Source organism: Scophthalmus maximus, chromosome 15, assembly GCF_022379125.1.
Source record: "Scophthalmus maximus strain ysfricsl-2021 chromosome 15, ASM2237912v1, whole genome shotgun sequence".
In the NCBI taxonomy this organism is placed as follows: domain Eukaryota; kingdom Metazoa; phylum Chordata; class Actinopteri; order Pleuronectiformes; family Scophthalmidae; genus Scophthalmus; species Scophthalmus maximus.
In genome coordinates this window covers 21172553-21195605 of record NC_061529.1, presented here as the reverse complement: position 1 = coordinate 21195605, position 23053 = coordinate 21172553, and the positions used below count along the sequence as shown (strand labels likewise).

At 40.6% G+C, this 23053-nt stretch overlaps 4 protein-coding genes across 4 annotated transcripts; 2 read left to right on the top strand and 2 right to left on the bottom strand.

The window, feature by feature from the left end:
* The first annotated feature begins 5485 nt into the window (after window positions 1–5485).
* Window positions 5486–11101, top strand: LOC118286539 (histone H3-like). Its single transcript, XM_047337833.1, has 2 exons — window positions 5486–5899; window positions 10462–11101. Exons 1-2 carry the CDS (start codon window positions 5607–5609, stop codon window positions 10922–10924), a joined length of 756 nt encoding a protein of 251 aa, XP_047193789.1. The 5' UTR covers window positions 5486–5606; the 3' UTR covers window positions 10925–11101.
* LOC118285930 (histone H2B 1/2-like) lies at window positions 8022–9579 on the top strand. The gene has a single exon (XM_035609918.2). It carries the CDS (start codon window positions 8039–8041, stop codon window positions 8414–8416), a length of 378 nt encoding a protein of 125 aa, XP_035465811.1. The 5' UTR covers window positions 8022–8038; the 3' UTR covers window positions 8417–9579.
* On the bottom strand, window positions 9865–10461 carry LOC118285928 (histone H2A). Its single transcript, XM_035609916.2, has one exon. The coding sequence runs from the start codon at window positions 10317–10319 to the stop codon at window positions 9933–9935; it is 387 nt and encodes a 128-aa protein (XP_035465809.1). The 5' UTR covers window positions 10320–10461; the 3' UTR covers window positions 9865–9932.
* Window positions 11102–12471: 1370 nt separating the features above from the next.
* Window positions 12472–13091, bottom strand: LOC118285933 (histone H2B 1/2-like). The gene has a single exon (XM_035609920.2). The coding sequence runs from the start codon at window positions 13084–13086 to the stop codon at window positions 12709–12711; it is 378 nt and encodes a 125-aa protein (XP_035465813.1). The 5' UTR covers window positions 13087–13091; the 3' UTR covers window positions 12472–12708.
* Between the last annotated feature and the right edge of the window lie 9962 nt (window positions 13092–23053).

Sequence of the window (23053 nt, the reverse complement as noted above, 5' to 3'; positions counted from 1 at the left end):
TCCGACCTCCTTTTGGATACTGTAGAACCATCTTCCTTTAGTTTCCCTTTTCCATTTCTCCTGCCACTTCTTTTTCATTTTTGCTTTCACTGTGCTTTTAACCTCAACCTTACTATAATTTACTACCATATTTACTTCTCCTTTTTTTGTTGCACTTTTTGCATATTTATCTGCCAATTCATTTCCATCGACACCTATATGAGCTGGAATCCAGATGAACTTTACAGTTACTCGGCCTTGTTTATTCTGTACACAGTTTGGGCTATCTCCAGCATTATGTCCTGTCTAGCTTCTGACTGCATGTTTATGAAACTGGTTAATGAACTGCTTGAATCTGATCCTATTACCACTTTGTTTGGTTTAAAATTTTCTATCCATTCTAGGGCTAAAAGAATAGCCAACATTTCCCCTGTAAATACTGAAAGTTTATTATTAACTCTTTTATTTGACATGACATTCAACTCTGGGATAATGAATGCAATTCCCACTTTATTATTGTCTGTTTTTGAAGCATCAGTAAATATTTGAATAAATTCAGAATATTATAATAAATTCAGTGTTTATCTATACCTTTTTCTTTCTTCCATTTTAACAGGTGCATGTCAACCACTAAATCCTCTAGTAACCAAGGTGGAACATTGGAGAACCGTACAGTGGGGCTCAACATTAATTCCCCTATCCCTATTTCCTTAACTGCGTCTCCTATCGTCCACCCAAAGCTCTTGATCCGTCGTCTCTCCTTCTCTTGACATATTTGTAACACCTTCTGTGTATGGTGACTCTCCTTTGGCCCTTTAAGTTTGCCCAATAGTTTAACGCAATCCGATTCCTCCTGATTTCTAATGGCAGTTCATTCATTTCCACTTGCCAGGCTGATACTCGGGTTGTTTTAATAGCTCCCCAGCAGAGTCTGAAGGCCTGATATTGAATTTGATCTAACTTTTGTAATAATGTTTTTGATGCAGACTGGTAAACTATGCAGCCAAAATCTATCACTGCCCTGGTTAGTCCAATATATACAGTTTTAAAAGAAATCCTAATTGCCCCCCATTCTCTACCTCTCAGACATCTTACAATATTCAGTATTCATTTAAATTTTTCAACAATTTTCTTTATGTGAGTTAACCAAGTGAGATTCTTGTCAAACCATATCCCTAGATATTTAAAACACTCAACTCTCTGTAAGTCTTCGCCATAAAGTTTAATTTTAATCTGTTCCTGAATTCTTCTTTTTGTGAAATAAACCACTTCTGTTTTTGCCACTGAAAACCTAAAACCCCGTTCCAGGGCCCAATCCTCTACTTTCCCTATCTCCTCTTGCATTTTCCTAACCATATACTCTATATTCCTTCCCCTTTTCCACATAACTCCATCATCTGCAAATAATGCAACATCTATAGACCTATCAACCCTGCTGAACACTTCATTTATCATAATTGAAAACAGAATTCGTCTACTTATACTCCCCTGGGGAGTTCCATTTTCCACTACGTATTTGCTACTAAACTCTTTCCCTATTTTAACTGTCACTAACCTATCTGTTAAAAAGTTTTTAATCCATTTATACATTCTTCCCTTTATTCCCATTTAATATAATTTGATCATCAATCCTTGTTTCCATAACATGTCATACGCCTTTTCAACATCAAAAATATTGATATTATACTTTCTTTGTTAACTTGAGCTTTTCTAATTTCATTTTCTAAACATAATGATGGATCTACTGTACTTCTTCCCTTTCTAAATCCACTATGGTAATCTTTTATTAAATCCTTAGTCTCTAAATAATACTTTAATCTTTCATTTATCATTTATTCCATAACCTTTCCTACATGTGAAGTCAATGCAATCGGTCTATAACTTTCTGGTAAACTCGGATCCTTACCTGGTTTACCAATGGGGACAATAACTGATTCTTTCCATTGTTTTGGCAAACTTCCCTCTTCCCATATCTTATTATACAACTTCAATAATATTTTTTTACTCCACTCACTTAAGTTATTTAACATACAATAACTTATTTGATCATTCCCTGGGGTTGTTTTCCCAGATTTCCTTATAGCATTATTTAGTTTTCTTATTGTAAACATTATATTTATAGTTCCTTCATCTTCCTTATCATCCTGCCTTTCTTCTATATTTTTTCTTAATGTTCTCTCCCTCTGTCTCTTGTCCTCATTATTTAAATTTTCAGTACTATGTACCTTAACTAATGTCTTCACTAATAACTCTGCTTTATCCTTATCTTTTATTATTATCTTTTCTCCGTCTTTCATTATGGGATAAACATATTCTTTCCTCCTGCCAGACATCCTCTTAATCATCCCACAAACTCGATCTAATGGAGTTGTTCTTCCTAAGGAGTCGCAGTATTTCCTCCAAAAACTCTTTTTAACTCTCTTTATTGTTTTCCTAACTATTGCCTGCTTTCTTTTGTATTCAATTAAATTCAGAAAATGATGGGTTTTTTTTCCAAGATTTTAAATGCCTTATTTCGATCTTTAATTGCATTAGTGCATTATTGTGTCCACCATTGAACTATCTTATTTCTTTTACTACCACTTCTTGTTGGTATTGATTCTTTTGCTGAAACTAGGATAATACTGCTTATTTTGTTCATTAAGATCATGAACTGTCTGGTTTATACTAATATCCTTCATTTTCCCTTACTCTAAACGTGTTCCAATTTGCTTCTTCAAATTTCCATCTTCCTTCTCTCTCATCCCTCTTCATCTCCCCTTCTACTCCAGTACCTATGAATATTGGATAGTGATCACTCACTATAGTGCTTCTCTTAAGTACTTCCCAACTACTTTCCCCTACCAGAGACTGTGATACCAACATGATATCTATTGCTGATTCTGTACCCATCCCATAATTAACCCTTGTGCTTGACCCATCATTTAAACACACCAATTCCTTTCCATCTATTATATCTTCTAAAATTTCTCCATTTAAATTGTCTTTTTCACCCCATACTGTGCTATACACATTGAAATCCCCACACCAGATAATTTTACCTCTCCACTGTTCCAATACTGATTCTAGTTTTCCTTTCTCTAACTTCTTGCATGAATTGTAAAAGTTAATTATTTTCATACTTTCTTTCTTGTTCCATATTTCAATAACTATTATTTCTAATTCTTGTATTGTATCTAACCTTCTATAGTTTATACCTTCTTTTACAAATATTGCACACCCTCCACCATTTCCAGTATTTCTATCTTTGCGTATTGTATTTTATCCTTTAATAATAAATTCCAATGTTGGTTTGAGCCATGTCACCTGAATGCATATGATATCTGTTTTTTTTTCCTAATTGTCAATGTGTCCTTTAAACTCCTGTCCATTATCTATTAGACTCCTGGCATTCCACTGAAGAATTGACGTTAGGGTGTATTTTGAGAAGCTGCCTCTGAGTTCCCTTCTCCTTGGCTAAGGTCAGCATATTACTTTTCCCATGATAATTCTTTCATATCTAGGAATTTCGCTGCTGCCTTTACTATGATTTTAATTTTCTCTGTTTTGGTTTTTGCCTGCTCTGAACAGTTGATGACGTATGCTAAAAATAGCAGCAGTCTGTCCATTGGTATTACTGTGTTTTCCTTATTTTCCTGTATATGACCTAGATGTCTCTGATCTGAACCCAAGCTTGTCTAACACATGTTCTGTATGCTCCCTTCTTCTCTTCTTTCACTGTTACATATCTTTACAGCTTCAGCATATGTTACTTTCCGTTATGTTTTTACTTGCTGAACTTGTGCTGCCTGTTTCCTGACTATGCATCCACCAAAGCTGCTGTGTGGTTGCCTCCACAGTTACAGCATTTAACTGTATCATTCCTCCCACATTCTCCATATGCATGTCTCCTCCACATCTTCCGCATCTCTGTTTCCCCTTACATACATTAGCAGTATGTCCATAGCGCTGATTTTTATAGCATCTTAGCAGAGGGGGAACATACTCTCTTACATTGCAACACATGTATCATATCATCACTTTTCCTGGACGCACCTCTTCTTTAAAGTGTATCAACATCCATTCACTGTTGGTTTTCTCTCTGTTCCTGAAAGCCTGCATGCGTCTAATTTCTGTCACTGTTCCTCCTCTCATCACTTTCTTTTTCTTTTCGTCTAGATTCTCTTCAATGGGGATTCCTGATACAACTCCCCTTGTTCCTCTCTTCTCACCAATTATTCTTTTTTACACACAAAATTCCGCATCCGTTCATTACATTATTTCTCTGCTCAGCATTTTTTCATTTTATCAACAACTGACATTATCTCATTATCTGCTTTAAATTTAAGAATTATTTTAAATTCCTCCATCGTATTCTTTTTCCTGGCGTATCTCCCTTCCTCCTCCTCTTCTAATGGTCTTTTTTGTTATCCTTTCTCCCTCCTCCCCCTTTTCTATTTGCACTCTTTTCCCATTCCGATTCCACATCTTCGTCCTCCGACCCTTCATTCATATTTTCCATTCTGATCCAGTCAGAAATCAGATTATGCCACTAACCACAAAATCCAACCTTCGCGCCAACGTTCTCTCTCTCGCTCTCTCCACTCCACTTCCGTCTCTCAGTCACGCTGTCTCTCAACACCCTCCCCTCCCCCAAAAAATCAATAGGTTCACTACTCTTAACTGTAGTGTTACCAAAATCACTTCACACAAAGAGAAACCTCCCTTGGTCACACTACAGCTCATATTTCGGAACAACATGCTTTTGGACAATTTTGGTGAATTTCAATTTTAAATGTTTTAATAACTTCACTACTGTACAGTGCAAAGTCACCAAAATCAACTCACACATACATGTACCTCCCATGGTCACACTACAGCCCTTTTTTCAGACAAAAATGCTTTTAGATCACTTTGGTGAATTTTATTTTTAATTTTTTTTTGAGTACTTCACTACTGTACAGTGCAGAGTCACCAAAATCACCCCAAACAAAGATGTATATCCCATGGTCACACTACAGCTCTTATTTTGTAAAGTTACTGTCCACCATTGGTAAGGGGTCAGCAAATAGGGCTGGTAGGGGAATCCCCTATCACCGAGCAGGGGAAAATTGAACTCGCTGTCAATAATAAACATTTTAATTTGAAGATAGGAGGAATGCAGTGCCCACAGTAGACACACGAAAGCTTTTAGAGTCTTGCACAGACCCAGTCCAAGTTGCTGACTAGCTGGGCTGCATCAAATACCTTCAGATCAGAAACAGTAATCATCTAGAGCTTTACTGTCAAGTAGGCCTGTTTGGGATACTAATATTTAGACGTCGATACTGTGGAAAGACTTCCTTTTAAAATTATCTCCCTCGTTTACTGATAGAAATAACAGTTCCATCTCTGCAGCCAATCTGGAACTGGAAATCCTTAAATATGTGCTGAACCAGCCATAATGGAAACGATTATTTCTGATGTCCATGTGTTTAAGTGCTCCTGGTTCCTGCTCCTGTGGAGGCGCTGACGCACCATTACGCATCAGTGAAGAACCACAGAGGAAGAATATGTCCGCCTCTGTCTTCTATCACGTCCTCACACAGACTTTGAATAGCTGTGACTGACTGTAACATCATCGACTAACTCTCAACCGACCAGAGAAGATGAGCGGACGCGGCAAGGGAGGAAAAGGACTCGGTAAAGGAGGCGCCAAGCGTCACCGTAAAGTTCTCCGTGATAACATCCAGGGCATCACCAAGCCCGCCATCCGCCGCCTGGCTCGCCGTGGCGGAGTGAAGCGCATCTCCGGTCTGATCTACGAGGAGACCCGCGGTGTGTTGAAGGTTTTCCTGGAGAACGTGATCCGTGACGCCGTCACCTACACCGAGCACGCCAAGAGGAAGACCGTGACCGCCATGGACGTGGTGTATGCTCTGAAGAGGCAGGGCCGCACTCTGTACGGCTTCGGAGGATAAACCACCAGCACCTGAACGCACCACCACCAACAACACAACGGCTCTTTTAAGAGCCAAACACTCAGTCCCTGAGAGCTCTCATCCTCTGATGGACACACACACGCACACGCACACCACCACTGATTATAACACATTGCTAATAGACATGTTCATTATTTAGCTGGTTTCAGGTCACTTATCAAGACTCTGTTAAAATCATATGATGGAAGGTGGCTGAGGTCATATAATGACTCCTATAGGAAGTTTGCTCTTTTTCCATGTGATGAAATAATAACGTGTGATCATAGCTACTTGTCTGGTAAATCGTTATCTTCCCAATTAGAAATCTATCTTTAGTTATATCACTGCTGACATTTGAGCTCTTTACTTGGACAACTTTTTTCCCCCCTATACTTTGTTGGGTTTAGAGTCGCTGTGCATTTCACACAACACAACCAGATGTCTTGTCATTTTTCAATGGAAAGTTTACATGAAGCGTAAACAAACAATATGATTCTCATCTTTTAATCAGTAAAAGAGAAAATCAAACTCCTCTTTACACACACACCCACGGTTGACGACTGGTTGTTCACATGTTTTATATTTAAAAACCACACACCCAGCACCAATATGATTTTATGTGTCATAATACATCAATGGGGCGCATTTGACCAATTAAATTTACGAACAGATACTAGACACATGATACTTAACTCTCACTGCATATATTTTTTAGTACAGATTTGTTAACCACATATCTACATGTAGATGTTTATAGGGGAAGATACCACTTCACAAGATGTTAGAGTTTCAGGGAAATAGTATTGACAACCCCATCCAGTCAGTATTTAAGTTTAAAAACAGTGTATATCTGTTAATTGTACCACATTCAGCTTCTTGCAGGTTCAGTTCAATATCACATCACGTTGCTTTTCTTTTAATACTTATTTTTACAGAAATGTATCTATTATTTCTCAACCCGAATCTATGGTCAAGGCCTCCATCTTTTTCTGTTTCTGTACATGAGATTCTTTCCCGTAACTTTATTTAATGTTTAGTCTGTGGCAAGAAAAGACAGTTAATAAAAATGATTTGGATAAGAAAAGTGTCTTATTATTTATTATTAACCTTCTAGTTTTGTAACTTGGTAGAGATCTACATCACAATCACCTTTTTTTTAACCCCAATCCCAACACGAAATTTTACCTTACTTATAATGCCCCTTTTTTGTTTTTAATGCTAATTTCAGACTAATAAAAATGAAAATAACGTTTCATTACCAATGTAATTTATTTAGTATTTATTTTATTTTGTTTATTTTATAAAATCATTTTGTTTTCAGTTAAAGGCTCTGTAATAGCTTTACAGACGATATCAGAAAGAAGATCATTTGTTTCCCCTTCATACGTTTATTGGCTTTTCAATCATTTGAATAAACAAACGTATATAACCCACCCCCTATAACAACATTATCAGTAAAAGAGGCACAGATCAATAAATGTAATACATGATCCAAACAAAAAATAGTAATAATATGAAATAGAAGCTATATTAAAAAAATGAAAATAATAAAATAAATATAGAATGAGTCCACTTAGACAATAAACCAGTTGCCAGTGATAATGCACTGATTCACATTGTGCGTCTTTTTACCTCATGTTAACTCTAAACTCTCATTTTCTAACAAGACTTTGGAGAAGTTGTTTTTCATGTTATACAAATGAAATAATGTTAAGACTCAAAAAGAGGAAATCATTTTCCAGACCTGGTTTTTGGACTCATTCATGATGTTGATGAGATCTGAACTAAACCTTATTTGATTTGACACAGAATGACCCATGCGGCCTGTCGCTCTCCGCTCTGATCAAACTCCTATTTATCACAATGTCATTTTGATCCTGAGGCTCCATCACATCGACTAATATGATACATGAAAATGTCAATTTCCAACACGCAGACTGGGGCCATCTTTAACAAAGGCACGTTACCATGGAAACAAGAGCCCCTCCTCCAGCCCAGTGAGCAATTAGACCAATCACAGCAGAGGAACCACACAGTCGTGTTTGCATGGAGCCTGAATAAGTAGAGTGGCAGCCTCCTGTATAGTTTCATTCACTGCTGTGGAGACTTGGATCATCAAGATGCCTGAGCCTGCGAAGACTGCGCCCAAGAAGGGCTCCAAGAAAGCTGTGACCAAGACCGCCGCCGGCAAGGGAGGCAAGAAGAGGAGAAAGACCAGGAAGGAGAGCTACGCCATCTACGTGTACAAGGTGATGAAGCAGGTTCATCCCGACACCGGCATCTCCTCCAAGGCCATGGGCATCATGAACTCCTTTGTGAGCGACATCTTTGAGCGCATCGCTGCTGAGGCGTCTCGTCTGGCTCACTACAACAAGCGCTCCACCATCACGTCCAGGGAGATTCAGACCGCCGTGCGTCTGCTGCTGCCTGGTGAACTGGCCAAGCACGCTGTGTCCGAGGGCACCAAGGCTGTGACCAAGTACACCAGCTCCAAGTAAACCGCTCTGCTGCTGCTGCAGTCATCCAACACAACGGCTCTTTTAAGAGCCACACACTTCATCTGAAAGAGCAAACTGTTCACACTCCTCAGTGTAGATAGATTACTATTGATAGATCTCAAACGTGACATTGATGTGAGGTCACATCTGTACTTACAGATGTTCACATGTGATCAAGTCACTCAGTTGTGAACCTAGTAACATCTTGGATAATGTAGCACGTTAATAGTTCCAGTTACGTGTTAATTACTCGTTCGCCTCAGGAGGGAGAGATGACGCAGTCACATCCTTCTACACGAGCTGTTTTTTCAGAATCTTGTGACGGTTTGGTTGTATGGATGTATAACTCATTTTACCGATGACTGCATGTTTTGTTTCCATTTATAAATATTGCTCTGCTCTGTTTCAATTGGTTTTAAAACGTTGCACGCGGACTTTCCGACTGCCCCTGAACTACTCACGACACCGTTCGTCGTCTGAAGCGCAGTGAGGAACAAGTGAGCTGTCACCACACATTATTATAAATACAATTATTAATAACTGAAGAGAAACCAGTTTCAGTGAAGAGGTTTCTTACATAATAAGTCACTTAATAGTTACAAAACAATCACATACAAGTGTAAGAATATTGACTGAAGATGTCCATGTTTTTCTTCCGTTTTTAACATGATGGTTCTAGAATAGTTCTCAGTAGAACACAGAAGCCTCTTCTGGTAGAAAGCATAAAACCGGTAGTTATCTGATGAAATAAATTATGAAGGTTTCAGTTCAAAGATTCCACAACACGCACATTTAAAATAAAAATAAATACAGGTGAACAGTTTAGTTTCCATTACAACGTGTACAGTATATACACTGCACTAAAACGAGTAATGTAGTGTAGTTGAGGTTTTATGAAAACATGAATATTGTGTGGATGACGGAGCAGAGCCACGTTATTACAAAGACACGTTCTACAACGTTTCACGTGAAAAGGCTGAACGTCACTTCATGTGGGATCAATAATCAACACGTTTCTCATGTCTTAACCATAATCCTATGATTATTCACAATACATTCTGTATGATCCCAATCTAACTGTCATAGTAGGGAAGTCTCACCGGGGACAGGGGTATGCAACACATCTGTATCATGTTATTATAAATAAAGAAATGTATACAATATATGACGTGTAGCCTTTTCACCATTATGGGGTTACACCAGGATGCAGCCACAGGAAGTTATTCATTTAAGAATCATCAGTGACTTGAAGTTGATTTCCTTCATGTTTCCTCTTGACCTTTGTTGAACATCATCAATGGGACTTTGATGCAGAGAAATACGTGATGCTTGATGAAACGGAACCTAACTTTAAAAAGCGACCATGTGAATAACACGTGGTCCTGATGTGAATGTTAACATTATTTTTATTGTTATTGAAGATACAGGATGACGATGAAACACGAGGAGCTTTGCTGCTCGTCAGAGGAGTGTGTGGCTCTTAAAAGAGCCTTTGTGTTGGAGGGGTCCAGCAGCTTTACTTGGACTTGGCGGCCTTCTCGGTCTTCTTGGGCAGCAGAACAGCCTGGATGTTGGGCAGCACGCCGCCCTGAGCGATGGTCACTCCGCCCAGCAGTTTGTTGAGCTCCTCGTCGTTGCGCACGGCCAGCTGCAGGTGGCGGGGGATGATGCGGGTCTTCTTGTTGTCGCGGGCGGCGTTTCCAGCCAGCTCCAGGATCTCAGCGGTCAGGTACTCCAGCACAGCCGCCAGGTAGACGGGGGCGCCGGCGCCCACACGCTGCGCGTAGTTGCCTTTGCGCAGCAGCCTGTGAACACGGCCGACTGGGAACTGGAGCCCGGCACGGGAGGAGCGGGTCTTCGCCTTCGCTCGGGCCTTTCCGCCGGTCTTTCCTCGTCCGCTCATTGTTCCTGGTCTCAGACAATGTGGCGCAAAGAGCGCAAACCCCCCGCTTTATGTCCGCGGATCGAGCGGGACCAACCAGAGAGGAGGCTCCCAGCAGCGCAGCGTCACCACGTCACAGCGGCCCCGCAGATAAAGAGCAGAGTGTCGCGGCCCTGCGCTCCACTTTCCTCCTGTTCAGAGAATCAAGCAGCAACATGGCGAGGACCAAGCAGACCGCTCGGAAATCCACTGGAGGCAAAGCTCCCAGGAAGCAGCTGGCCACCAAGGCTGCCCGCAAGAGCGCGCCGGCCACCGGCGGCGTGAAGAAGCCTCACCGCTACAGGCCCGGTACCGTGGCTCTGAGAGAGATCCGTCGCTACCAGAAGTCCACGGAGCTGCTGATCCGCAAGCTGCCCTTCCAGCGGCTGGTGCGAGAGATCGCTCAGGACTTCAAGACCGACCTGCGCTTCCAGAGCTCCGCGGTCATGGCTCTGCAGGAGGCCAGCGAGGCTTACCTGGTCGGCCTGTTCGAGGACACCAACCTGTGCGCCATCCACGCCAAGAGGGTCACCATCATGCCCAAGGACATCCAGCTGGCCCGCCGCATCCGAGGGGAGAGGGCGTAACCTGCTGCTGCTCCACTGACCACAACACCGGCTCTTTTAAGAGCCACTGACTCTGACCTGGAGACAACGGTCCTCTGATGCTCTCACTCCTTAGGAACTGATGTGTAGTTCAATGATCACATGATGAACCATCGTTAGGTGGTGTGATTTGTCATAAAGCCTGAACATTCATGTTAATTTCCCATGTAGTGTTTGTGACAACATGCATCAACATTTACATCTGTTTAACTGTATATTTAACTTCATATAACATATCTGTTATATAGTAATCATCTATTAGAATATTTGTGGTAATATTCATAAATAAGTGCATAACAACTACATTTTATGCAAAGGCTGTTTCATACAGATAAATATTAATTACAATCCTTTTTTTTCTTCATATCAGTTGACATTAACAAAATTTATATTTCTGTTGAGCTTGAAGATTCCTCTAAATATAAGTTTCACTCCTGCACAGAGACAGTGAGACATCATCGAATCCGAGAAATAAAACCATTTTGTTTTATTTGAAATCTGATGGTTTCATGGTGGTTATGTTGTAAAGCAGAATCAAACACAGGCACATCTCTGCAAAAGATAGGATTTTTGGTCTCAAATTTGCTTAAGAAGTTTCTTAACGGCAGCCATAATAAGATCCGTTTAGATTCTCTAAATGTTTAGGAAAGGAGCTTCAATGCTTTCTTTCCTATCTCCTTTAGCATAGGTTACACTGGACTTTTCCCATAAGGGACGCAAGTCATCATGTATTAGTTACTGTTGCATTTTTTGCACTCCATCTTCAGAAGTCCTATGAATCCTCCTTTCCTTGACATTGTGGCATTTTCCACTGTGGTCAAGGAATAGTAGATAGGAAGGACAATACCAATCCAACCTGACTTACATGAAATCCACTTAGAAACCTCAAAGCTGTTCATGAACTATATCCACAGCTGAATGTAAGAGTTTTTTGAAAACATTTCCACTGATGAGATTGAAGGGCTCATCAATGTTAATGTCAATGTTGACAAAACCACCGACCTATTGGAATTTCTTAATGTGTATCAAAAAAAGTGCATCAGAATTAACACCTACCTCATCTTTCAGAGATCTGTGGACTTCAACACTCATAGAAAAAGACCAAAATCACACCCCCCGAGAAATGTAAACCTGTTTGTAGTTTTCCGTTCTGCATTTCAAGGTAGGGTAGGCAATTTTTTTTTTTTTTTTTTTTTTTTTAAAAAGAACTTTGTCATAATACTTGAAACACTGGTAACATACTGATAATGAATAAATTAAATGCTCTTACATTGTGAAAAAATAAAAATCCCTCATCCTTGGCCATTGCAGAACTGTAAGAACCTTGTCCAATCAGAAAGTTTGTCTAAAGAATTGGAGTTGCAGAATGGCAGAGAAAGCTACTACAATGGCTTTCGTACACACGTGTGAAGCAGTACATGAATGTGTAGATCTGTTGAAAATATAAATTGTGCATTGTATCAGTAACTGTCTTTTTATTAATCAGACTTCTTGTAAAATCATTTTAGACAATGTTAAACAGTGCTTTACATGATATAAACAATATGCCCTTGCATCGTCTTCACTGAAGAAAAACAATAGTAATCTCATTTAAAAAGATGACAATCACATCTTTCATAATAAAAGACAACCGTCTGTCAATTTTCAAAGATTAGCTCTTTCAGACTTGAGGCATTGAGGAGGGTGAACGGTTTGCTCTTTCAGATTAAGTGTGTGGCTCTTAAAAGAGCCGTTGTGTTGGATGACTGCAGCAGCAGCAGAGCAGTTTACTTGGAGCTGGTGTACTTGGTCACAGCCTTGGTGCCCTCGGACACAGCGTGCTTGGCCAGTTCACCAGGCAGCAGCAGACGCACGGCGGTCTGAATCTCCCTGGATGTGATGGTGGAGCGCTTGTTGTAGTGAGCCAGACGAGATGCCTCAGCAGCGATGCGCTCAAAGATGTCGCTCACAAAGGAGTTCATGATGCCCATGGCCTTGGAGGAGATTCCAGTGTCGGGATGAACCTGTTTCATCACCTTGTAAATGTAGATGGCGTAGCTCTCCTTCCTGGTCTTTCTCCTCTTCTTGCCTCCCTTACCGGTGGCGGTCTTGGTCACAGCTTTCTTGGAACCCTTCTTGGGCGCAGGCTTCGCAAGTTCAGGCATCTTGATGATACAACTCTCCACAGCATTGAGTGAACCAATATAGGAGGCTGCTACTCTACTTATTCAGGCTCCATGCAAACACGGCTGTGTGGTTCCTCTGCTGTGATTGGTCTACCTGGTCACTGAGCTGGGTTGGGGCTTGTGTTTCCATGGTAACATGCCTTGGTTAAAGTTGGACCCATCCTGCATGTTGGAAATTGACATTTTTATGTATCATAAAAGTCAATGTAATCGAGCCTCAGGATCGAAATGACATTGTGATAAAACTTTGGTTTGGATCAGAGCGGAGAGCGACAGGCCACATAGGTCATTCTGTGTCAAATCAAATAAGGTTGTTTTTCAAATCTAATCAATATCATGATTTCAAAAACCAAGGTCAGGAAATGATTACGTAATATTACATTACATTCATTTAGCAGACACTTTTGTCTTAATCACTTACAATAAGGGCATTCAAGAATTAATAAAGAACATAAACATTCATCAAATAAGCAAAAACTGCTCGAAGTGCTCAATTGTAATTAAGTGCTTTTTTGTGTTTAATATAATAAATTCATGGAGTGAGGTGCAGTCTGAAAAGGTGAATTTTCAGTCTGTGACGAAAGCATTGAAGGGATTCTGCTGTCTGGATGTCAATGGGGAGCTTGTTCCGCCATTGAGGCACCAGGACTGAAAACAGATGGGATTTAGATGAGCGGTGGCTGCCTGCCCCTCGCAATGAGGGAGTAGCAAGCCATTTGGCAGTAGGAGAGCGGAGTGGACAGGCTGGGGTGTCAAGTTTCACCATTTTCTGGATGTAGGAAGGCCCTGAACCATTCGCAGCCCGGTAGGCGAGTACCAGCACCTTGTATCGGATTCGAGCCACCACCGCCAGTGCAGGGTGCAGAGGAGTGAAGTGTAGGGGTCACCAAAAAGATCTCAATAATGATGGAGCAGTAGTTGGTTGAAGACGCCTTCCCTGGGAGGAAAGGCATCTTGGTCTTGTCCAGGTTGAGCTTCAGGTGGTGCGTTGACATCCACTGAGAAATGTCAGCCAGAAATGCAGAGATACGTGCTGCCACCTTGGTTTCAGATTGTGGAAAGGATCATTTGAAAAGTTAAATATTGTGCCTTTATTATTTGTATCAGTGTGGAGAGTTGTGGAACTATCTCCATCCTTGTGTGAGCAAAATATTATTTTTTACTGTGTAATATAATCTGCAAATGTGTAACAGTGATACACAAATACACAGAGGAATCTGTAAATCAGCGGCAAGGGGAAGTCTAGTTATTTTACCCGTGACACCAGAGCGTGTCAAAAAAATGCAGCGACTTCAGTGTCCTAGTGAATACCTCCCCTCATTCCAGGACATTTGCACCTCTTCCTGAACAACACTGTCTAGCTATCTTTCTACGTATCATATCAAAAGGAATACAGGCATCTCTCTTGATCACTCATTTCAGAAGATTATCAACTGTCCCTTGACAATGCAACAACCATCCCCCAGGACATTCCAGAGCATTCAGAACCTGGTGCCACCCAGGACTGCTGTGAAATTAGCAGTCATTTACTATTCAATAGTATCGTTGGGCTAAACAATAGGACCCATAGACATACATGTAAATTCGCCATGAATGGAATTTCTGGGGAAGCAGATGAAATTGCAACTGTGGGCCTCATCTCCTGCTTCACATTTAAATTTCACACATGGACAAGCAAACTCGGGAATGCTTACCACTAGGCCATAACCACGGAGTTGCAGTGCAACTTGCTAGCACGTCTCTTAGGGATATTTCAGTGATTTTGAAGGGGGGTTGTATGAGTTACTGTAGCGAACCCCAGCCAAAGAATGATCAAGCGTACTGATGTTTCTTAGTGTCCTTTATTTTCATGTTCAGCCGTGAGCCTTCATTTGAACAGAAACACTTTCCTCTCCTTCATATCTTCCATAAGAAAACACCGTAAGAACTACAGGACAAATAAATGACAATAATTAGCTCTTACAAATATACACACACCTTTTGAATGACACTTTAACCAAACATATAGATGTGCAGGCATATCCAAAAAATAGAGAGCTAGCATAAACCACGATGTAAAACTTGACATTAGCATGGCTATATGAAGAGTTAAATCAAACACTTCTACACAGAACATAAGTAAAACAACATAAATCCCGTTCCAGCTAGGCGCATATTTGTGTAAAAGAATAACAAAATATCATCGCGCAACTTCCTATAATCCCGTTTTCACACTTTTTTGTTTTTCGGACTTCTCCCTCGTTCAAGTTACCCACTCTCAGTGATTTCCTGCTTTGACAGGAAATGGCACTACAAAATAAAGGCATGTTTAACAAAATAAAGCGTATCCAAAATAAATGTATTTGAGTTGTTTAAGAGTCATTTACAGTTACTTATGCATATTAAATATGTCACCTTATGGAGATGTGATCAGCGATGTAATTTTTTTAAACACTTTATTTGTAATAGTCCAATTATCATATAAAACAATCGTATTCTCTATTTTACAAATAGCCATAGAAAAACAATCTCAACAAAAGAGAGACAAAGACAGATCAAACCCCAAAACAACCTGACAGACTTGTCACAGACAGTAGATGGACAAGAAATAAAAAAATAATCATAATAATAAAAAAAACAAGCAAACACACACACACAAAAAACTAAAAACAAGTGCACCTAACATTCGTTATTACAGGACTGAACAAGGGCAGGTGTAAACATTCAGAGTTCCAGTTCCAGACCAGGTAAATTGTTCACATACATTATCAGAGGGTCCCAGGTCTTGTAGAATCTGTTGATGGAACCGTTGAGGGTACATCTGATTTTTTCCAACTTAACATTCTGCATAATGTCCCTAATCCAGTGGTGGTGTGATGGAGGAGTAGCAGCCTTCCTTTAAATAATATCAAGCGTCTAGCTAATAAGGAGGAAAAGGCAATGACCCTCTGTAAATGAACAGGGGGAACAGACCCCTAAAAGCAACCAAAAACAGCAACCAAGGGAGAAGGTGAGATGTTATAAGCATAAGCATTAGAGATGACTTAAAAAAAGGATGACCAGAAGGGAACAAGTTTCAGACAAGACCAGAACATATGATAGGAAGTAGCTGGCGTCTGTTTACATCTATCGCATAATGGGTCTACGGTCGGAAATATTCTTGCTAATTTAGCTTTTGAGAAGTGCAACCTGTGTAACACTTTAAACTGTATTAAAGAATGTCTGGAACATGTGGAAGAAGAGTGGACTCTAGTAAGAGCCATATCCCATTCCTCATCAGACAGCTGCGCCCCCAAGTCACTTTCCCACTGTTCTCCAATATGTGAAATAGAGAGGTTGCAGCTATCCATGATATGGGCATAAATAAACGATATTCTATTCTTATTCAGCATATTGACTCTTAATTGGGAATCCAAACAGGAAGGAGAGGGGAGTGTAGGAAAATTAGCAAACTTTTTACGAGTAAAATCTCTAATTTGCAAGTATCGCAAAAAATGATTATTGGTCAGACTGAATTTTCTGGATAGTTGTTCAAAGCTAGCAAAATTATCATTAACAAACAGGTCCTCAATACTATGTATGCCCTTGTCATACCGAATCTTGAAGCCATTGTCCATTAGGGATGGTTGAAAAAGATGATTATGTATTATTGGTGAGTGAATAGAAATACTCTGAATACCCAGACATCTTTTGAACTGATTTACGATGTTATTATATTATCCTTAATATTATTAACTAGTGATGGTAGGGGTGCGCAGAGTAAAGCAGGGAGTGAGTGTGGGCTGCTTGTAACCTTTTCAATCTGGAGCCATGACTCTTTTAACCACAAAGAGATGGCATTAAAATTCGCAGCCCAATAATACGTGCGCAAATTTGGAATTGAAAGCCCACCTACATCCTTTGGTCTTTCCGTAAATTCTTTTCTTATGCAAGCTGATTTATAAGTCCATATAAAAGAAGAAATCATTTGATTAAATGCTTTGAAAAAAGATTGCGATATATAAACAGGCAGTGCCTGAAATAGATATAGAAACTTTGGTACAATATTCATCTTTACAGAATTTGTTCTCCTGATAAGAGATAGTGGCAAAATAGACCATCTTTTAATATCTTGTTTGCACTGTTCCAACAGAGGAGTGATGTTATTTTTAAATAGACTGTAATAGGATTTGGTGACTTTCACACCCAGATATGTAATGGACTCGGCAGACAACTTAAATGGCAGATTGGGATATTCTCTGGCATTACTACTAATGGGGAAGTATTCGCTTTTATTAAAATTTAGTTCATACCCAGAAATGTTTCCAAATTCCTGCAAGATTTTAAGGATTTCAGGGGTAGTTGTGATGGGGTTGGTGACATATAGTAACAAGTCATCTGCATTAAGCGAGACAGTGTGAGTTAGGCCACCACGTGAGATACCTTGTATACTATTATTGCATCTACGAGCTATGGCAAGTGGCACTATAGCTAAAACGAAAAGCAACGGACTCACTGGATCCCCTTGTTTTGTCCCTCTGTGAAGAGGAAAGTACTCAGATTAGATACCGTTGGTATACACTGAGGCAGTTGGATCAGTGTAAATGAGCTTGATAAGGTGAGTGAAGTTAGGGCCAAAACTAAACCTGTAAAGTGTATGAAAAAGATAATACCACTCAACCCGATCAAACGCCTTTTCAGCATCAAGCGATATTACTGCTTCTGGGGATGGAGTGCTAGATTCAGTACAGATGATATTAAACAACCGTCTCAGGTTAAAATAGGATTGTCTGCCTTGGATAAACCCAGTCTGCTCCTCCGAAATGACATGGGGAAGAATTGTCTCAAGCCGGAGTGCAATGGCCTTTGAGAACACTTTACTGTCAGTTTGTCAAGCTGTCTCGAGGGTCCTTATTCTTCTTTAATAACAGTGTAATAGATACCTGGCGCAGCGTAGGCGGAAGAATGTTATTCTCCAGTGCTTCTGCATAGACTGAGAGAAGACGAGGGGCAAGTTTATATTTAAATTTTTTATAAAAATCAGTTGGGACCCGTCCGGGCCAGGGGCTTTTCCACTCTAAAGGGACATTATTGCATTGTTGATTTCCTCTAGCGTCAGATTTTGTTCCGATCATTCTTTAGAGTCAGGGTCAATTGTAGGAATGTTCAGATTAGAAAAAATGCGTCAAATTGGTTGCGAATTTGAAGAATATAATTTAGAATAGAACTCTTTAAAGCAGCTGTTAATAGCCTGATGGTCCTCCGTTGAGGAGCTATCAGGTAGTATAATTTGCAAAATGATACGGGACGCTGCTTTTTGGCAGAGTTGACTAGCTAATAGTTTGGAAGGTTTATCCCCTTCTTCATAGAATCTACTACAGGACTTAAAGATGAACCTCTCCGCATGGGTGGTAGTTAAGAGATCAATTTCAGTTTGTAAGCCTACTCTCCTCCTAATCAAATCAGGGTTCGGAGAACCAGATATGAGTCCGTCCAGAGCTTTAATTTCTGAAGATAGCTCCTCAATATTCTTATACTTCAATTTCCTAATATAAGCAGAGTGAGAAATAATCTGTCCCCTGAGATACGCTTTGAGTGTCTCCCAGAGGGTTGAGGCTGAGATGCCATCAGTCCTATTTTCCTGCAGAAAGAAATCTATTTGTTCTGTAATGAACTTCACAAAGTCTGAATGAGCCAGCAGGAGTGTGTCAAACTGCCATGTCCATTTTGTCCTCTGAGTCGGAAGAGTTACCTTAATACTAACCGGAGCGTGATCGGAAATAATGATTGGATCATATTTACAATCTGTAATAACATTAAGCAAATAGGGGTCAACCAAAAAAAAAACTATCCTGGAAAATGACTTGTGTACGTTAGAGTAGTACGAATACTCCCTTTTGGTGGGATGTTTAAATCTCCATGGGTCTATGAGTTTATGTATATCTATGAACGACTGGATTGTTTGCACAGATTTAGACGGTCTTGGTACAGACTGAGAAGAGCAATCCCAGACAGAAACCATCACCATGTTGTAATCCCTAGACATAATCAAGTGGTAACTATCCAGATTAGGGATGGAGTTTAGCATCTTCTAAAAAAAATTATCATCATCAAAGTTTGGGCCGTAAATATTGACCAATACTAAGCGAAGTCGAAACAGCTCTCCCACAACCATCACATATCTGCCATTTGGGTCCAAGATAGTGTCTGATACAATGAAAGGAATCTTTTTATGAATTAGTATAGCTACTCCTCTACCTTTACAGATAATTGTGAATGAAACATCTGCCCCACCAAGTCTTTGTGAATTTTAGACTGGTCTCAATTTTGAAGGTGGGTTTTTTGTAGGAAAGCAATACCAACCCCAAGATATTGTGAGTGAGAGAGAACCCTTTTTCTCTTAATTGCCTGATTCAGAGCCGTCACATTCCAGCTTATAATTTTCATATCATCTTTACCTGGGACAAGATGTGAATTACTCTGTGTCATTAGAACCACTCAATTCAAAAATACCTGCGTCTACTCCATTTAGATGATAAAAAAGCCAGATAGGTGCACAAACTCTATAAAGAACAAATACCACATCAAAACTACTACATATAACAAATAAACAAGCCTTAAAAGGGCTACCCCCCCAGAAAACTTCAAACTACTGCAAACCTGCATTTGCATGCTACCCGCAATGATGGATACTTTTTTCAATCATTGATGAACCTCTCCAACAGTGTATTATATGACCTGTGACCTCATTTTACATAATTGAAACCATGATATCCATAAACCTATGAATGTTACTGTAGGGAGATCGGTGGTGATCATAAAAAACAACCAAAAATAAAAAAATAAATAAATAAAAAGTAAAGCATTTAGGAGGGCGTATATATATATAGCTAAAAATAAAAAATACTGTCAGAAAATATGACAGAATAGCCATATCCAATGATACCACTGTCCCTTTTAAATGATTGTTGGCGTCATTGACCCGATCATTAACATTACCTCAATCACCATTCTCCGCAGCGTGTGGAGCGGGGTGTCCGTTATTATCAATAACATTGTTATCAATGTAGGTCAGTGCCTCCGCAGGGTCGGTGAACTTCATACGTTTCCCGTTGTGTGTGAACTGCAGAGTGGCTGGCTAGTAGAGGCAGAACTGGATCTTTGTGGCGTGGAGCTTCTTTTTGGACTCGGAGAAGCCTGTGCGTTGTTTGTTGACATCAGGGCTGCAGTCAGGAAAGTTGTGAAATCTTGATCCGTTGAAGGAGAGCGGGCCCTTCTGTCTGGCGAGGCGTAGGATCAACTCTTTAGTTTGAAAGTGATGGAGCTTGACAATGAATGGCCGTGGTCTATTGTTGCCATCTGCTGGTTTTGGGGCCAAACTCCTGTGGGCTCTATCTACCGACGGCGGCTTCTCAAAACTGTCTTCCCCAAGCACATTGATGAGCAGTTTGGTGATAAATTCTGTTCGTCGTGGGCCCTCCGTATTTTGGGATATCCCCACAATGCGTATATTCTGCCGTCTAGTGTAGTTTTCCAAGTACGTCACCTTCTCCCTCAAAGCATCGTTCTCTTTAGCCAGCGAAGTTTGGGAAGCTTCCACGCTGCTCAGTCTCTTGTCGAACTCATTTAGCCCGTCCTCCATATCAGTAATTCGTTGGCCATACACACTCAGGATCAAATGTAGAGAGGCAATAGAGGCCCGGTTCTCCTCCCGAAACGAGTTGATAGAGGCTTGCACAGCAGTAACCGCATTTGCCAGCGCGTCCATGCTGTTAGCATTAGCACCTTTTTCTGCGCTAAGGCTAGCCGAGGAGTTCGAATTGCCCCGTGTTGTGGTTTTCCCACTTTGTTGTTTGGTCGTATTGGGAGGCATTCATCCACTCATGAGGTAGTAAAGTCACTTAGTGTGTGTAGTGGGTTAGGAGGTCCAAAATGTATAAATTTGATAGATTTCTGTGGGAGGTGTCGAAGACACGTCTACTCACTACTCATGCTCAAGCGCGCCCCCTCAGCGATGTTATTTAACAGAGTTTGGAGGAGAAGTGGAATAAGCGTAAGTCTGAGTCCAACTGTTGTAAAGGGGACACTGAAAAAAGGTATTTTTCCCCACACTTTGAAATGCTTACCTAAAAAAAAATCTTTTAATTGTACACTTAAGGACGTACTTTTTCACTGCTTCAGTTTTCCCGCCAGACAACTGTTTAAGTTTTCACTTTTTTTTCAAGTGTTTTTCAGCCAGGTATTACTCGCCAACTCGCCGCCATAGCTTTGAGACGAACAGCTGATATGCGGAGTGAAACTGCACCAGCGGGAGTTGGTGCAGTAATAAATACATGGCCGAAGTATGCTTGAAAAAAAAGTGAAAACTTAAACAGCTGTCTGGCGTCAGACTAAAGGAGTGAAAAAAATATACATCCTTTAGTATACAATTGAATGGATGCATTTTTATGTAATGTATTAAAATGTGGCGAAAAAGTTTTTCGGTGGTCCCCTCTGAAACAGTGGGACTCTGACTTACTTTACTTCCATTTCCCCTCCAAACTCTGTAAAATGACATCGCTGATCACCATCTCCATAAAGTATCATATTAACAATGCATAAGTAACTCATACAACCCCACTTCAAAATCAAAGAACTATCCCTGCAAGGTGACGACGAGTGATGTTTACAATCTGCACTTGCAGTGTTGGTGTGGTCCGCACCACTTTTTTTGCTAGCAGACAATAGGGAAATATTTGCTGATTTTTATAAAACGTAACTTCCTGTGTCTCTGTGTCCGCATTGGCACCATTTTGCGAGATCTGGGACCTCCCTCTATGGTAACTTGGCACTCGCACGGGTCTGGAACATTGCTGTTGAGATCTCTCCTTTAACTCCATGAGTGACGTTTAAATGTGAAGCAGGAGATAAGGGCCACATTTGCAATTTCATCTACTTCTCCATGAATTCTTTTCATGGTGTATTTACATCTATGTCTATGGGCCCCCTATTGTTTAGCCCAACAATGCTATTGAATAGTAACTGACTGCTAATTTCACATGTCATGGGTGGAACCAGGTTCTGAACGCTCTGGAATGTTCTGAGGGATGGTTGTTGCATTGTCATGGGACAGGTGATAATGTTCTGGAATGAGTGATCAAGAGAGCTGCGTGTATTCCTTTTAATATGATAATTAGAAAGATAGCCAGACAGTGTTGTTCAGGGAGAGGTACAAATGTCCTGGAATGAGAAGAGGTATTTTACTAGGACACTGAAGTCCCTTGCAGCTCAGGGGGAAGTCTTGTGATTTTACCCCTGACACCAGAGTGTGTCAAAATAAATGCAGGACTTCAGTGTCCTAGTGATTTACAGATTCCTCTGCGTACTCGTACATGACTAGTATACATTTTCAGATTCCATCACACAATAAAAAAATGTTATTTTACTCACACAAGGGTGAACGTAAGTACACAACTCTCCACACTGATACAAATAATATAGGCCCTATATGTAACTGTTCAAATGAGTCCAGATGACCCTCCTGTTCTTCAGTATCATCCTGCGCATGACGCCTTTTCTTTAACTTATAACTTCTTAGATAAAATTTTTGTTCCGATGGAAAATTAACCATAGCTACGCAGATGACATCACACTGATGGGGTCCTGTCCACAATCTGAAACCCAGGCGGCAGCACGAATCTCTGCATGATGACGCACCACCTGAAACACAATCTGGACAAGATTGAGATTCTTTTCCTACCAGGGAAGGCGTCTCTCACCAACGACCACTCCATCACCATCAAGAACAGGTGAGTTTTCAGCCTGCGACGAAAGCATTGAAGGGGTTCTGCTGTCCTGATGATGTGCTGCAGAGGTCGGATGGCACATGCCGGCAGACCAGCTAGGACAGAATTGCAGTAGTCCAGGCCTGAGATGACAAGAGCCTGCACCTATACCTGCGTCGCTTTCTCTGTGAGGATCAGACGTAGCCTCCTGATGTTGTGTCACA